This window comes from Emiliania huxleyi, assembly GCF_000372725.1.
Source record: "Emiliania huxleyi CCMP1516 unplaced genomic scaffold EMIHUscaffold_453, whole genome shotgun sequence".
In the NCBI taxonomy this organism is placed as follows: Eukaryota; Haptophyta; order Isochrysidales; family Noelaerhabdaceae; genus Emiliania; species Emiliania huxleyi.
The window spans coordinates 34,243-49,806 of NW_005198586.1; the positions used below are offsets into that span (position 1 = coordinate 34,243).

Here is a 15,564-nt window from a genome sequence, read left to right on the forward strand (position 1 = left end):
GTCGCATTTCAGCACGGGGGTATTTGCGCGGCCCCAGGTATAGTCAGCGATTTCGGCACCCGGCGTCGGCCTGCCTCCTTCCGGTGTCTCTTTCCGGTTCTTCTCCACGCCGACGACATGGAACCCCTCCACTCCTCCGGTGACAAACCGCGCCCGCCCTGTGGCGTTTGCCGCCCCCTGCAGGGCCGAGCGAGGGGACGAGACTGGTGGTGTCATGCGGGAGGACAACGTTGAGAATTCAACAGTGGCGCTACATCAGGGAAGCTGGAGACACGGAGGTGTGTCACCGCAGAAACGGTGGGGTATGTTGCGCACCGTCCCGCCGATGACTCTGCCCCAGAGGTCCTCGTCTGGAGGCGACGACGAGCGGGTGAGCTACGTTTGCTGGCAGAAGCCATGGCCGGTGTGGATTCGAGCGGCCTAGGGAGGCTACCTTGATGGCAACGTTCGAGCTCTGTGGTGCTAAAGCGCACCCTTGCCCATCTTGAGAGTGACGGATACGAGCCCTTCCTCCTCGATGGAGAAGGCGAACTTGAACTGACCGTTGGTGGTGAGGAACGTGCGCGGCGTGCCGAACCACCGGTGGATGCGGTGGACTGGCTTGTGCTGACGCCCGCCTTGTATCCGAATCGTGACGTCCACGAACGGTGCCTCCTCCTCGGGCCCTCCGCAACACAACGGGAAACGGAGCTCCTCGCATAGACACCCGAGAATGCCCCACCACAGCGATTTGGATGACCTGGGCCCGCTTTTCCTTGCGCGCGCGCTTCGATCGATTCGAGATGACCGTGTCGCGCTTCCTACAGGAAAGTTGCTGCAGATTCAGAACAGGCCCCGAAACAGGGCCGGCGCGAGGCCAGATCGCGGCTCCGGCCATAGAGGAGGAAGCTGGCGAGCCAGCCGGCACCTGCAAGGAGGCTCTAGAAAGCTCTGGAAACATTCCACTTTAGGAGGTGGGCGAGCCGGCTGCGCCCGCGACGGTGGCGAGGATGCCCGCGACGAAGTATGGGAGGTCCGGCGACAGCTCAAACAGGCCTCCGAGCAGAATCGGCCCGATAACGCGGCCGACTCCCATGCAGACGGCGCCGAGCGAGACCACCTGCCAGCGGGCAATCTTTGACAACTTGAACCGAATCGGGACGCCGAGTTGGGCCACACAGACCTGGCCCAAATTGCTGCTGCCTGCGCGCTCCGCGAGGGCGGGCGAGACGATCGAGCAAGAGAGGATGTAGCCTAAAGAAATGACGGCACGGCCGTGTGAAGGGCCGCTGTTCACAAAGAGGCGATCGATCTCGTGAGAGCAGCCGAGGGCAAACAGGGTCTGCGCGCAGCAGTACCCCAAGGTCCGCCGTCCGTCGAGCGGCAGCAGGTGGAGGAGGGAGAGGGAGAACTGACCGAGCGCCAGGACGACGGACGAGAGCACGGCAGTGCCCTGCACGCCAAAGTGGGTCTGACAGCGCGGGAAGGCGATGACCTGCACGCCAACGCCAACCACGCCCTGCGCGCCTACTTCCATTACTCTGGCCTCTCCGACCCTGACGAGGGGGCGAAGGGGCGCGGCCTCCCCGACGAAACACCCATGACGAATCCCATCTCGAGGTTGCCCCAGCCAAGCCGCTCCTGTAGAGGTAGCCGGGCAGCTTATGGCCGAGATCCAGCCCAAATGTGGCCGATGTATCCGACATCTAGCCACAGTCTCGCGCTGAGCCGCTCCTGCAGGAAGAGCGCCGTGCAGGTCATCATCGTCGATCCGCTCATCGTGAGGAAGGCTGCCTGTGGACTTGCACGACGTGTCGTGGACGTGTCGTGGTCGGGTCATGGACAGCGAACCGCGAGAAGGTAACCGTGGCGGAGATGAGCCAGATCGCGCGCCACTCGGCCTCCTTGGCGTCGCTCTGCCTGAGAATTGAGTCAATAGCCAATATTCGTCGCGCCCACTCAGCCCTCCTCGGCGGGAGTCGCTCTACCGCCAGCCGCCCCACCCCGTCCGCTTGTCCACCACGGTCCCCGACGGCCGCTCGGCCGCCTCCTCGTTGTGCTCGAGGAGCTTCGTGAGGGCGCCGCCGCCCTTGGCGCCCTTCCGAGCCTCCCCACCAAGCAGCAACGAGGACATGCGCAGCCGGAGACCTGCCGCCCGGGAGGTCTCAGCCAGCTTCTCGACCTAATGATGGGCAGCTCCGGTACTTAGTAGTTAGAGGAGCGCTTGAGCACCTTCTTGGCCAGAAGAAGGAAGGCGCTAAAATCCTATTCACCTCCTTGAGCCGCGAGGGCGACAGAAGGTTGAAGAAGGCGACGGCGGCCGCACAGACGGAGGTGGCGCTGCCAACGAGGAACGGGGCGGTGACGCCGCCCAAGTTGGCGAGGCCTGCGCCGATGGGCGGCCCGAAGAGAAACGAGACGCCCGTCATCGCGCCTAGCCCCGCCATCAGATGCGCGCGCTGGTCGGGCGGCACCTGTTCAGATTGGCGTGAATCGGCGCTGTGGTCACAGGTGCGAGGGCCTGCGGGTGGCGCCGAGCACGATCTCCGCAACGTAGGCGTTGGCGGTCGCCATGCAGCCCGAGACGAGGCCGTGGAGTGCACGAGCCTATAAGAACAGCCAGCCATGTCGGGCAATGGCGGTGTTGCCCTCAATCACTCCTCGCGCGCCAGGATCAGGGAGTAATAGGACCATGAGAAGGCAGAGACGGCAAAGCCGATGGCCGGCCCAACGGCGGCTGCGATGAGTACGACCCGCCGACCGAAACGGTCGCCTGCCCACCCCATCCACGCCTGAGATAGCACCTACGACACGCGGCAGAAACCTCACTTGCCAGGTGGAGCAACTTGGCGCCTGGCGGCAAGGCCTGCGTAATGGCGAATGCCGCAAAAATGCTTCCCAGTTCGTGCGGCCGGGCGCCCAGCTGCTGTGCGTAGAACGGCATGACGGGGAGGGTTAGCGCCTGACCAAGCATGTCGATCAAGACAACCTGCGGGGGCACTCACATTTCGGTCGAGACGGACAGCCTCACTCTTGGCCACTAGTATGAGCGGTGACCCGCATCACGTGCATCCTAATGGCTAGGCTGTGTGCACGGCATCTTCTAGTAGAGCGGCAACCCGCATCACGTGTATCCTATGGCTAGGGTGTGTGCGCGGCATCTTCCATTCGTGCCGTGTACACGCACGCAAGCGCCCGCTGCCTCGCCGACAGCACAATCAGCCTAGGCATGGCTATGGCTGCGGCAAAGCATCGGCAACACACAGATAGATTACGGTGCGCTCTGAAGAACGCTTGTTTTTCTTCTTCTGCAAGGTTGGGTAGGTGTGAACAACACCTCCTGAGAACAGATTACGGGTGCGGCCTTTGTGTAGAGAGAGAGAGAGATTTTCAGTGTATGTAGCTCTTACGAACATTTTTAGCAGGTTTTTGTGTTTGTTGTGTAGTGATCTGTGATCTGTAATATTCCGCGCGCAGGCGGCGGCGCGCATTTTGTGTAGGAATCCTACCGAGGCGGTGCCCGGTGCCGAACCTGTCGGACCTTAATAAATACAGCCGGATGGTCACTTGCTGTAGCCACTTGACACGCACACATCCGCACCGCACCGCACACTCCGCACCCGCGAAGAAGAAGGAAGTTAATTAATTAATAAAAATCTCTCTCACCCGCGCCCCTATAAAAAGATTTTTTTCTTCGCTCTCCTCTGTTTGTTCATAAATAAATAAATAAAACGGGCACGCCAAACGAGGGGTGGGAGAAGGACAGGGTCCCCACCTGTTTTTCTGTTCTCCCTTGCCCGCGTGCTTTCTTCTTTTTTTGTGTTCATCTCTGCGCCTAGGCACTGGGCCTCTCCGAGGTTGCTCACCCCAGTTTGTGGTACTGCTGTGCAATCCCACTTCTTGCTTGGGATGCCCATGCTGAAATTCTCACCACGGCATCGCGTCCTGCTCCTCTGCCTCGCGTTCGCGCGAGGTGCAATCGCGTTGCAAGGCGCAGCCGCGTCCGCACACCATCGTCCGTCGCCTTGCAGCAGCAGCAGCGGCAGCAGCGTCGGCAGCAGCGTCGCCAGCAGCGTCGGCAGCAGCGTCGGCAGCAGCGTTGGTCACGGCAGCAGCAGGCGGAGAGCCACGCCGTGGCTTCCGAACGCTGCCGCGACGCTCGCCATCGCCTCCTCTTCGCTGCTGCTGCCTCCGGCGCCCGCGGCGCTCGCCGCCGACGTCGCCACCCGGACCGCGGCGGAGTTCTCCTCGACCGCCGGGTTTGAGGAGTTTGCGGAGCAGGGCGGCAAGATGAAGGCGGACCCCTCGTGCTTCTTCAACCAGTGCAAGGAGCCGACCCAGGCGTGCTTCACCAACCCCGCCTGCCTCAAGGGCATCACCTGCCTCGGCAACTGCCGCGGCGAGCAGCTCTGCGCGACGCAGTGCTTTGCGAGGTTTGGGTCGGAGAAGCTCAACGCCTGGCTCGCGTGCACACTCGAGGCCTCCATACTACTCAGAGACCTCGATACTAGTCGTGGTCTTTGTTAGCATCGCGTGCACGCTCGAGTAGGGCGAGTGCGCCGTCGGGCGGCGAGCCCCCCCCCCCCCCTTGAGCCCTCTCGGGTCTTGCCTCGCGTAGGAGGAGGAGTGCGTCTCCACCGGCGTCCAGCAGGACACGCAGGCCGCCCCAACCCCGCCACCCGACCCTGCACCCCCTTCCCCGCCCGGCCGCCCGCCCGCCGTTGACCGCCCGCCTGCCGCCTGGCCAGGCCTTCTACGCCAACCCGCCGCCCGTCGTCGGCTCGTTCAAGCCCTCCGACCTCGAGGGCAAGTGGTTCAAGGCGCAGCACGTCTCTGAGACTGGACACACCTCCACAGACACCGCACAGGCTCCCCACAGACCCCACAGACTCCACAGACGCTCCGACCTGCGCACGTGCTTCAAGGCGCGGACGCGTCGCCCTCTTCGCTCCGCGCCCCTCGAGACTCCACAGCCTCACCGCAGCCTGCTGCAGCGCCAGGCCGGCACTCCCCCTCCGGCCCTCTCCCTCTACCCAGGTGCTCGGCTACAACCCAAAGTACGACAACTACCCGTGCCAGTCCAACACCTTTACCGCCGCCGCCGACGGCGCGCGCACAACCGAGATTGAGTCGAGATTGAGTCGAGATTGAGTCGAGATGTAGAGGAGACTTCGCCCCTTCGACAACCCCCCCTCCCCCCCCCCCCGCAGGGTCGCTCGACAACGACATCCTCTTTCGCGTCCCTAAGCCGAGCGGCGCCGGCTCGTGGCAAAACAACTTCAAGGAGAAGCTCGTGGCGGGGGCGGGCCGCTCGGGCGGCGCCAACCTGGTGGTGGAGGGCAAGATGTTCGGCCTCACCTTCCACGAGGACTGGTACCTCATCGGCAAGGGCGACGGCTACCGCGTCGTCGCGTACCGCGGCGACACGCAGCAGGGGCCGTACGACGGCGCATTCGTCTTTACGCAGCAGGTCGAGCGGGGGCGCTGCAGAGCCGGGGGGGCGGCGCGCTCTTCACGCCCCTGGCTGCGAGCAGGCGGACGCGCTCGAGCGGCCGGGCGGGCAGAAGATGCGCGCCGAGATCGACGCGGCGATGCGGAGCGCCAAGCTCGATCCGGCGCAGCTCGCGCAGATCGACAACTCGTGCCCCGCGGACGCGACGAGCGCGGGCGTCTCCGCGGCCGAGGCGTCCAAGGAGAAGCTCGAGTGGAAGGACGTCTTTGAGCTCACCGAGTGGTTCCGGCCGGGCACCATCCGCAAGCAGGCCAATTTTGACCCTGCAAAGATGTAGCGACTAGCGTTGTGCGGTAGCCGCGGCGCCGCGCGGGCGGGCGAGAGATGTCAGCCGGGCTGAGAAGGCGCCAGGCCCTCGTCTCACATCTCGCGATGGTCGACACGCATGGGACGCATGCCAAAATTACGTTTGGTGCGCAATAATACACATATCACGTTCACGAGTCGCGTAGACAGGGTAGAGGAAGAGGTGCCCAGGCCGGGCGAGGCCGGCAAACACCAAACTGCGGGGACACCCCCGCCGAGCGCCGACGCCTTGATGCATGAAGGATGAAGCACGATTGATAGTGGCGCTGCGCCGCTGGCGGAGACTGGCAGGAAATTGACTGGCCACTCCTAGCTCAAACGTCAATCGTCATCAGGCAAGTCTCATCAGGCAAGTATCCTCGCGCTGTCGGCCCGTTGCGAGTCGAGGCCATCCTGCGTCCACTGCCCCGCCATGAGCCGCCTTAGGCAGGGCGCAAGCGCGGCGCACAACACCTCGTACGAGCCGCGGCTCAGCGCGAGCCCGCGCGTGCAGTGGTCCTGCACGGCGGCTCCGAAGAGGGGCGCGTCCGGTGGCGTGACGAGGAGGCGTGACGCGGAGGCGGACCCGGCGTCGAGGGTGGCGGTCGCATGTCTCCAGCCGCGCGGGAAGAAGAGCTGGTCGCGAGGGCCGAGCGTCGCCTCGAGACAGCCGCCGCCTCGCGTCTGGTTCGGCGGGCAGAGCGTCCACGCCTTTCGGCCGCGCAGCTGCACGTGCCACGCCGACGCGGGAGGGTGGTCGGCATGCAGATGCATCCCCGCGCCCGGCCCGCCGCCGACGATAAGCAGCCGCCACCGCAGCTCGCGCTCGAACCGCGCGCTCACGTTGGCGTGGCCGACCGCCGACGCGCACTCCTCCTCCGGCCGGCGGCGCGCCTCGGCCACAAAGGGCGGCTCTTCCACGCCCGCGGCGGCGAGGAGCTGCGGCCAGCGGCGTGGCGGCACCGGCAGCAGCGCGTATGCACCCGACGCATCGCCCTGCCTCAGCCGGCGCAGCGATCTGCGCGGCGCGAGCCGCAGCGCGGACGCGGCTGCGGAGCGCGCACCGCGAGGGTAAAACTCGGCATGGGCGCGCCAGCTGGAGGAGAGGTGCTCGAGGGCGTCGAGCGAGGCACCGGGCAATGAGGCCGGCTCTGAGCGGATGACAAACGGCGCCTCGTACCAGCTGGGCGGCAGCGGAGGCGACAGCTCGGGCAGAGTGAGCGGGAGGTTCGCCATGAATGGCGGTGAGGAGTGTTGTGACGGAGGCCGGCAAGCGGATCTTCCTCGAACGACCCTGATGTGTGAGCGGAGAGAGCAGGCACTGCCACAGACACTGCGAACAAAAAAAGAAAAAACTCGGCTGCTCGAATGGGATTGGGGGAGTGAGTCCCAGAAACCCGAGGAGTCACACAGTCCACCTGTGTGATGCACGCCCTGCGAGCGGGGCGGGGTGCGCACTGTCCCTCTGTGTTCGTGTGCGTCGCCCATCTCTCCCTGGAGATGACTGCTCTATTTATTTATTTTGGGGGAGTGAGGGGCTCGCGGTTGCCGAGTCGTGCCTGCCATCCCGTGTCGCGGAAGGGAGCCGGCTCGGGTTCGGGTTCTGAGGCTGCCCATGCTGTGTGTGTGTGTGTGTGTGTGTGTGTGTGTGTGTGTGTGTGTCGAGCGCGCTCATCTCGACAACAAAATCGTCAAGGCGTCGCTACGCGCGGTCTTCCGCGGGGGGAGCTTCGTCGACGGGTGCGGGATCGCGGCGCAGTCAGTGCCGTGGCGATGCCTCCGGCTGTTTGCGGCGGGCGGCTTGCTGCTCGCGGTGATGGTGAAAAACTCGTCTCGCTGCACACCAAGGGCTTTATGCTCTGGCGAGATGTGAGGCGCATGCGCCCAGGAGGGGAGGGCGCATGCGTAACGACGCTGCTAGAGATGCGTTTCGGGGCCCAGAGATAAAACTTCTGATGCCATGCATGACCTAGTAGTGTCCCCAGCTATGGGCGTGTCCACGTTGGAGCCAGGTGGTGTGGGCGCGAGAATAGCTCCGCCGTTAATGGAGGGAACCGATGCGAGTCGACTGGTGTGTGTCGTCGTGGTTTCGTATCAATAATACTCACTTGCTGCCCATGCTGTGTGGAGTTTCGCTTCACGTTTTTCTTGTTTTTCGCATCCGCTTCGCGTCTTCAGCGCCCCGACGACGCCTGCTGTCCTGGCTGTCATACTGGCTGTCATACTGGCTGTCATATACACACCTGTATATGCTCTCGCTCGTCGCCGCGCGACGGCCAGCGCCGCCGCTCGCGCCGTGTCCCGCAGTTTGCTCAGCACTCCGCGATGCGCCCAGAGTTCTCCATCTTGACCGCCGCATCGCCGCACCGAACGTGGTCCGGCTGCCCATGCCGGCGGCGGCGCTGGACGCGGCGCGTGCTGCCTTCGACGGCGCGATCCGGCCACACCTGGAGCGCAATTTGATCGAGGATCTCGAGGCGCAGCCCGTGCCGTGCTCGCAGCTTCGCTCTGCGTACGGCAACTTCTTCGTGATGCGTGGAGGCTCTTCGACTGACGAGAGCAAGAGGCACTCCTCCGACCTGGCGTGGATCAGCGTCGACGACATGCCGACGTGGGAGGCCTTTCGGAAGATCTTTGACCTGTCGGGTGTCGCCGACGCGGTCCGGCCTCTGGTGGACTGCGACGAGGGCATCCGGCTCTACTCGTCCTTCTACGTCGTTCGCTCGCGCTGCGCGTCGGCCAACCTGCACGTCGACTGGGGCGACGGCGTGGGCACGAATGCCTTCACGCTGCTCGCGCCGCTCGAGGATTACTCTGGCGTCGACGACTTCCAGCTGCTGTACGAGGCCTCCGCGGCGCGCGAGGCGGTCGCGGGTGGAGTGGGCGGCGGCGACGGGGGGCTCGCGCAGTACCGATACAGGCTCGGCGAGGCGATCGTTTTCGGATCGCACTTCTATCACTCGACGGAGCCCGGCGCGTCTGCGGGCGGCGCGGCGGCGCCGCACGTGTACCTGTGCTTCACCTTCGGGTCGGACCGCGCCTCCTTTTTCGAGGAGCACATCGCGCCCACCATCTCGGGCTACCAGAGCCGCCTGCTCGTGGCCGCGGACGGGAGCGTGCGCCTCACCGAGCTCGGCCGCCACCTCGAGGCCGAGGCCGCGCGGGGGCACCCGCCGCCGTGTCGCGACGCAGTGTGAGGAAAGGACGAAAAAGAAACAAAAACGAAAAAGTCTCCGACGAGGGAGCAGGGACCCAGGGACGGATGGGAACAAAAAAGCGGCCCGCAGGCCGCACGACTCTGGGCCGGCGCGGGGTCCCCAGAGGGTGTCCATGCGGGGTGAGATGGGGTCCCATGGTTCGCCGCAAGCGCCGATTTTTGGGGTTTCTTTTTTGCGATGTTTTACTTGTTTTCAATTTCATGGGAATTCGGGGCCCGTATACTTGCGGCCATGCTATCACGCCTTGCGACAGCCTGTCGGCGCTGCTGACCGTGCCATGATGCACAGTTGATCACCTGCATAGCTCGCGGCCTTAGTATCAAGCATTCAGTGACGACCTGATCGTACGGCCAGAAGGAAGGTGTCCTTCCAGCGCGTGCACGCTTCTGGCGCAATGCGCGTCACAAACTGCCTCGGATTGGCTGCTGGCACTCTCGAGGCTATGCCTACACAGCCTCGCGCGCATGGGCTGTCAAGAGGGACCACGCACTTCTCAGGACACAGCGCCGGTGCCTCTCTCTTGGACCGGCAAACGTGGTGGTCTCGTGTCACCGATGTGGGACCAGTGCGGCATTGCGCCATCGACAGCTCTGAACTGCGCCTCACCACTGACCGGGAAGGCCGCCAAGTGGGCCAGCACAGGTCGCACATTGTGGCAGCAGCCAGCAGTGCATGGCTGATAGCTAGAGCAGCAGCGCGTCAGGGTCGCAGGGTCGGATCGTTTCAAGCCTCTCGCCCGGCCGGCCGCGTGCAGACGTCGGCAGCCTGTCTGCTGTCTGGAGTGATCTGTCGGCGGTCAGTACGACCGATCAGGTCGGAGTTTTCTGATGGTTGGAGGGTCTGTCTGTATGTACTTCTCGAGATATCTCCAAATCTGCCCTCTATTTAACCTTTATTCGGGAATTCGGTGCTAATAGAGACTAATAGAGCCGGGGCCCCGTTCGCCGCACTGCGGCGCGGCGCACGGTGCCTCCGGGGGCCCCCGCGCCGGCCCAGAGCCGCACGAAAGAATTTGGCGCGCAGGAGAGGTCAGGAGGGGTTCCGACCGGAGCGGCAGCCTGCTGACTGCGCGGGGCTCTCGTTGCCAGCCGCAGCGTTGGAGGCTAGCTCCAGGCCCCAAATGACGTGTGAGTGTTAGAGTTGAGGCTAGCCGGCTCGCGCTAAAGGCGGGCCGCAGGAGAGGTCGGTCTGAAGAAAGAGGGAAAGCGGATAGAAAACAAGAACACAACGCACTCTCTCACATGACAAGTGATCCCACGACCGCGATTGTGGGGACTACATGATCCGTACGTGGTGAACCCGCTTTTTTTATATCTCAACTTTGCAGGTGGGCGCGAGGCGCAGGCGGCGGCGGCGGCGGCGCGAGGCGCAAGTACTGCTGTCGCTTCCTGGTGGCACCACCACCCAGTAATCGCGTGATCGCCACGTGGCGCCCCTTTTGAACGTCGCAGAACACCTGCGTATGACTGGCCTCGCAGCTTGGCTGCCACCGCTCGCCGTGATTTTCGCTCTTCTCGGGGCACAGGCAAGACCCATTGCGATATTCAGCCGCAGGTCACCACCGCCGCCGCGCTTGCCGCCGCCGCCGCCGCCACCGATGTGGCTCTGGTCGGCTCTGGTGGCAGCGCCGCCGCCGCCGCCGCTGCCGCCACTTCTGTATCGGCGCCCGCGGGCAGCACGAAGCGCCAGCAGAGACGCGTCCTCGACCAGCACGGCAGGTGCCAGCACGGCAGCGCTGGATCCGGACCCGCACGGGAGCAATACCTCCGGCGACGAGCACGCCACGGGGAGATCTCACCGGCACGACGACGACGACACCTTTGTCGGTGCCGGCGGCTGCGGCGAGCACTGCCGGCGCTCAAAGGGAAAGTGCGTCGCCCTCATCGGGGAAGCGGTCGCAGGGTCGCCTCGAGGCGTGGTTCTCCGCGCTCTAGGTACGCGAACGGCGCGCCCTTCATCATATTTCTCCTCGTCTTCCTCGCCATCCCCGCGACTCTTTGGATTGGTGAGGGCGGTGCCCTCGATCTGATGAGGCCTGCTCGCGCACACTGAGGCTGCCGCCACCTTGCCTCAGGCGACCTCTACGCGCAGCGCGTCATCAAGCATGCGAGATACGGCTCGCTTGAGCGGGTGCACACACGATCGATTAGCGAGGACGCCTCATTCGCCTAGAGCCAGGGGACAGCGTCGCTGGCGCCGGCCGCCGCGAGCGTGGCCCGTCTCTAGAGATTATGATTGACAAGTCGTACACGTACTTTCCGTCAGGCGTGTCTCGCGTATTGTGTGTGATGCTAATCAGGCTTCGCCCCATGTGTTTTACGTGCAAAATCAGGCAACTTCGACGGACGTGGCTCAGGGCGGGCTGCGCGCTGAGCTGCGGTAGCCGGGGGTGTGCGGGCGGCGGCGGCGTGGGCGGTGGGTCGGGTGGAGGTACGGGGGAGACCCGTGAGAGCTCGTGACCCGAAGAGCGTGGCGAGCGGGCCCCAGCACTCTGAAGCGCGAACGAGGTCGGCCGGCCAGCCCCGAGGAACTCAAATCCCCGACGTACCCCGTCCCCGCCCCCTGCCCCGCCCGCCGTATATCGTACATATATATACACACTTATGTCTCTTTCGCCTGTTCCGAATGTGGAATGAATGTCACTCAACTCACATCGGCCCGCTCGTACTGACTACTGTCCCGAAATGTGCGCTCTCGAAAGAAAAAACGTTGTTTCCATAGCTGTGTGTGCACATGTATCGCGCGCCCTTGGGAGGCGCACTTGGAGCACTTGGAAGCTACGGCTTTAAGACTTCTCTGCATCAAGTAGTGTGTTCGCCGCCTATATGCTCTATCCTGTATCTCTCTCACACCCTGTGCACGAGAAGTACTCCTTCTTCACCCGTCGCCAGTTGAGCTGCATCTGTGACGTCGCCTCGCCAGCGCACACGCCCGTGGCCTTTGTCAACACGAGCTTGCGCACCTTGTGCACCTGAGAGCGCGACGGCACGCGTCGTTAGAGCGGCTCACAAACACCACGCATCCCGTCGCTGCGTCGCGCGCTCACCACATCACGCACGCGCAGCGGGTTCTCCTTCTTCCATCGCACGGTGCGCTCATCGTGCCGCGTCTTCGCCATCATGCCGATGCGTGCCGCCGAGCTCTGCATGATGGCCAACGCCGAATGCGTAATGAGGTCCTCGTGCACGCTCTCGATGCTCTCCTGCTCGCCGATGAAGAGGTCCTGCAGCTGGAAGATTTCCGTGCGGTACACGTGCTGCCGCTTGTACACCTCCTCGGTCTGCGCCACAAGCTGCTCTGCGCGCTCCTCGTCCTCCATGGTCGCAGCTGGCGCGGACGCGGACGCGTACATGGCTTTGTACGCCCGGAAGATCGTCGACCAGTACTCACGCCGCGCTGCCACGCTCAGCTCGCCGAACCCGGGGTACTTTGTCTGCCAAAGGTTGTTGGCCATCTCAGCGACGTAGTTGCGAACCGCATTTTTCTGCACGCCCTTGCGCCGCACCCCGCGCTGCGCGAGACACATGCGCTGCCGCTCGCGACATCTTCGACATGTACTTGACCACCTGCACCTCGCTCGGATACCCGTCAATCACCTCGCCGCCCAGCTCGACGAACCTATCCCACGACCGCTCAGCCGTCTCGAGGTGCTCAAGCGTCGCCTGCACGAGGCCATTGCCTTGCTGCATCGCTCGCGCTACCTCCTCCTCGACAGCCTTATCCTCGCTCGAAGCTTCCGCTACCTTTGCACGGGCAATCTGCACGGCTTGCCCTCGCCGGCCCGACGCCGCAGCGCCACACTGCGCACGCTTCTGTCGCGCGCTCGCCTCGCTTTTGCTGCCCACGACGCCACCCTTCACGCGGCGTCCGCCGCGGTGGGCACCCTCCATGTGAATCGCCAGTCCTCAATCCCCTTGCTTGCCCCCGCGTACGTCCCGTGACATAAAGGCCCATATGTGTGTGACATTTTGCAACTGGTACTGTGACATGTCAATCGCAAATGGGACCCGAATGGGACCGGAACGAATATTGGGACCCGGGTCCCACTGGGACCCAGGCGCTCTCCTGCCGCTGGCGTGCTCCGCCGACCCCGACCGTCGGCGCTGCACGTGAGGCATAGCTACCCCAACGCCCTGCGAGCTTCCCCGCGCGCCCTCGGCGCCTCGGCGACCCCCCTCGCGAACCCTGTATTGTTACTTTTTTTAACAGTACGCGTCAGGCGACAGGGGATGCCCCCATGCGCATCCGTCGCCGCGCAAAAGGCCAAAACCATATACAACATTGTTATCTAACGACTGGCGCGCGCATAGAGTAGACGCCGTCGGTCAACCCGTCATGCGGCAGGTGGCTTGCTTTGGCTCGCTGCCACCGTGGTGGCTCACCAAGGACTTTTCAGCGTGCTGCGTCATCACCGCGCGGCGCGCAAGCCACGCCTCACCCGGGCAAAAGGAACGACCGCGCGCCGCCGCCGCCCGCCTCGCCGCACCGCGCCGCCCCGCGCCTCGCCTCGCCTCGCCTTGCAGCAGCGCACGCGCACACGCACCCACGCGCCCGCGCTCGCTCCGCGAGAGCGAAGCAACCCTCCAAGCGAGTTCCGAACCGGGAGCCAAAAGGTCCCGGCTCGAACCGCGAACCGGTTCGACCACCGCCGCTGGCGGTTCTTGCAAAGGCGTCAAAGGCAGTGCCTGATATAACGTGAAATAGTGCGAGCGCGCGAGATACTCACCCGACCCACCGTGCCCTCGCGACAGAGATCTCGCGCCGCGCGCGCTCGCACACGCCGCCCGAGAGCACTCCCACCCCCGCCGCCTCGCAAGCTCACAGGTTGGTTTGAGGAGAAGCAGCTGGGGAGGTCAAAGCGGGAGAAGGCGGCACGGCGGCGGCGGCGCGGCCCCCCCCCATCCCCACGCCTCCGGGTCGTGCGTACCGCCTCCGGGCGCGAGTGTCCCCCCAGCGTCTGCTCCGGCAGTCGCTCCGGTAATCAGGCCGAGAGTACCAGGGAGGAGGGGAGAAGAGCCCAGGGTGGGGAGAGGAGAAGAGCCCAGGGAGGGGGGAGGAGAAGAGCCCAAGGCGGCCTCCCTCTCCCTCCCCTCCCACCGCCGCGCCACCGGGCCTCCCTCTCCCTCTCCTCCCACCGGGCCTCCCTCTCCCCCTCCTCCCGCCAAGCACCGACAGTCTCGAGGGGCCAGCCGCTGGAAGGGGCAAGCCAGCGGCACGAGGGCTTCAACCACACAGCTACCAAGGGAACGCGACCCACACAAAGCACCAAAGTTAGGCATACCCCCCGGCGCAGTGTCCCCCGCTATGTGTCGCCGTTTGTCGGGGCACGCTATCCTGTGTAGTCAGGGCAAGTGGGGGCGGGGCGGACAGCCCAGGAGCGTGCCCTGGGATCTCTCCGCCCAGTCCGGGGGTGCGTCGAACCTTCCATCACCCTGTCGGAAGCGGCGTGCCGGTGGAGGCACGTCCGGGTGTTGGAAGTAAAGATATATTACTTTTTTAACGACTGGCGCGCGCATAAGTGTGTCGCTACTTGTACGTACTTTTAGCTTACTGGGAGACACTCTCTCTACTTGTATGGCTCTACCCGGCGGAGCACAGCGGAGACAGGCATGGGACAAGGGACGCCAGCGAGAGCGTCTGTCCGCGCTAAGAGACACAGAAGGGTCGCCTCTCTCCAAACCCAACCGGCTGTCCAAACCCAACCGGCCGTCTGCGCAACGCGTCGAGCCGTGCCTGCAGCGCCTCCGCACCGAGACGCATTTGTGCCAGCCCTGGCGGAGACGCAGGGTTGCGGCCGGGCGAGGTGGTGGCGGAGAGGGCCCGTGCAGCTGACACTGGCCGCCGCGGCAAGGACTCGCACGCGGGCCCTGGCTGCGTGCTGGGCGAGATCTCCGCGCGAAGCTGGGCCCAGCCCGGCCACTCGGAGACCGGCTGCCGGGGGTCGGCCAACTCGGGCGCCAAGCCGAATACGGGAGGCGGCACCGGCGCCCGTTGTGGGGGGGGGAGCGCGGGCGAGAGGAGCAGCCGTGCGGGCGGCGAGGCGGACGGGGACGGCTGTGCGGGCGGCAGAGTAAGCGGCGAGGCGGGAAGCGGCGTCTCAAACGGCGGCGGCGCCGGGTCGCGCCGCGGCACCGCTGCCTCCGCCGCGCGCGGCACCGCTGCCTCCGCCGCCGCTGCCTCCGCCGCCGCTGCCTCCGCCGGCACGGCAAGTCCCGGCACGGCAAGTCCCGGGGCGGGAGGCCTCTGCAGGGGCCGGCGCGGAGGCGTGCTGCCGCTTGGCGGCGGGTAGAGCGAGGGCCTTGGGGGCGAGGCGGGCGGCGGGCGGGAGAAGGGCGGCGGAGGGGCGGCCGCTGCCACAGCGCCGGCTCCGGGCGGCGTGCAGTCTGCAGAGCGCTTCTCCGGGTAGTAACGGATGAGGACGTCGCCCGCGCGCACCTCGAACGACGCCTCTTCCTGCGGCCCTTGCGAGCGGGCCTCCCGCTCCGCCCTCTCCCGCCGCCGCTCGCCGCTCGAGCTCGAGCTTGCCTCTGCTCCCCCCATATCTCCCCATATCTCCTCATATCGCGAGCT

General features: G+C 65.1%; 5 protein-coding genes across 5 annotated transcripts; 2 read left to right on the top strand and 3 right to left on the bottom strand.

The window, feature by feature from the left end:
- Nucleotides 1-946: 946 nt before the first annotated feature.
- EMIHUDRAFT_245251 (hypothetical protein) lies at nucleotides 947-1,516 on the bottom strand (the record flags this gene model as incomplete). Its single annotated transcript, XM_005768545.1, has 2 exons — nucleotides 947-1,233; nucleotides 1,396-1,516. The coding sequence occupies 2 exons, from the start codon at nucleotides 1,514-1,516 to the stop codon at nucleotides 947-949; spliced, it is 408 nt and encodes a 135-aa protein (XP_005768602.1).
- A 169-nt stretch (nucleotides 1,517-1,685) lies between these two features.
- EMIHUDRAFT_245252 (hypothetical protein) lies at nucleotides 1,686-2,408 on the bottom strand (the record flags this gene model as incomplete). Its single annotated transcript, XM_005768546.1, has 4 exons — nucleotides 1,686-1,713; nucleotides 1,831-1,899; nucleotides 1,968-2,161; nucleotides 2,253-2,408. 4 exons carry the CDS (start codon nucleotides 2,406-2,408, stop codon nucleotides 1,686-1,688), a joined length of 447 nt encoding a protein of 148 aa, XP_005768603.1.
- A 225-nt stretch (nucleotides 2,409-2,633) lies between these two features.
- On the bottom strand, nucleotides 2,634-2,923 carry EMIHUDRAFT_245253 (hypothetical protein; the record flags this gene model as incomplete). The annotated part of the gene is made up of 2 exons (XM_005768547.1): nucleotides 2,634-2,752; nucleotides 2,809-2,923. The coding sequence occupies 2 exons, from the start codon at nucleotides 2,921-2,923 to the stop codon at nucleotides 2,634-2,636; spliced, it is 234 nt and encodes a 77-aa protein (XP_005768604.1).
- Nucleotides 2,924-3,819: 896 nt separating this feature from the next.
- Nucleotides 3,820-5,931, top strand: EMIHUDRAFT_445463 (hypothetical protein). Its single transcript, XM_005768548.1, has 6 exons — nucleotides 3,820-4,458; nucleotides 4,598-4,639; nucleotides 4,728-4,808; nucleotides 5,017-5,119; nucleotides 5,190-5,449; nucleotides 5,514-5,931. The coding sequence occupies exons 1-6, from the start codon at nucleotides 3,889-3,891 to the stop codon at nucleotides 5,766-5,768; spliced, it is 1,311 nt and encodes a 436-aa protein (XP_005768605.1). The 5' UTR covers nucleotides 3,820-3,888; the 3' UTR covers nucleotides 5,769-5,931.
- Nucleotides 5,932-8,163: 2,232 nt separating this feature from the next.
- On the top strand, nucleotides 8,164-8,973 carry EMIHUDRAFT_119103 (hypothetical protein; the record flags this gene model as incomplete). The annotated part of the gene is made up of 1 exon (XM_005768549.1): nucleotides 8,164-8,973. The coding sequence occupies one exon, from the start codon at nucleotides 8,164-8,166 to the stop codon at nucleotides 8,971-8,973; it is 810 nt and encodes a 269-aa protein (XP_005768606.1).
- Nucleotides 8,974-15,564: the final 6,591 nt, after the last annotated feature.

Bases quoted from the DNA above. Each gene is read 5' to 3' on its own strand.
- EMIHUDRAFT_445463 (XM_005768548.1), top strand. From the start codon at position 3,889: ATGCCCATGCTGAAATTCTCACCACGGCATCGCGTCCTGCTCCTCTGC. The intron at 4,459-4,597 runs GCCTCCATACTA...TGCCTCGCGTAG, and splicing joins GGCTCGCGTGCACACTCGAG to GAGGAGGAGTGCGTCTCCAC. The intron at 5,450-5,513 runs GTCGAGCGGGGG...GGCTGCGAGCAG, and splicing joins CATTCGTCTTTACGCAGCAG to GCGGACGCGCTCGAGCGGCC.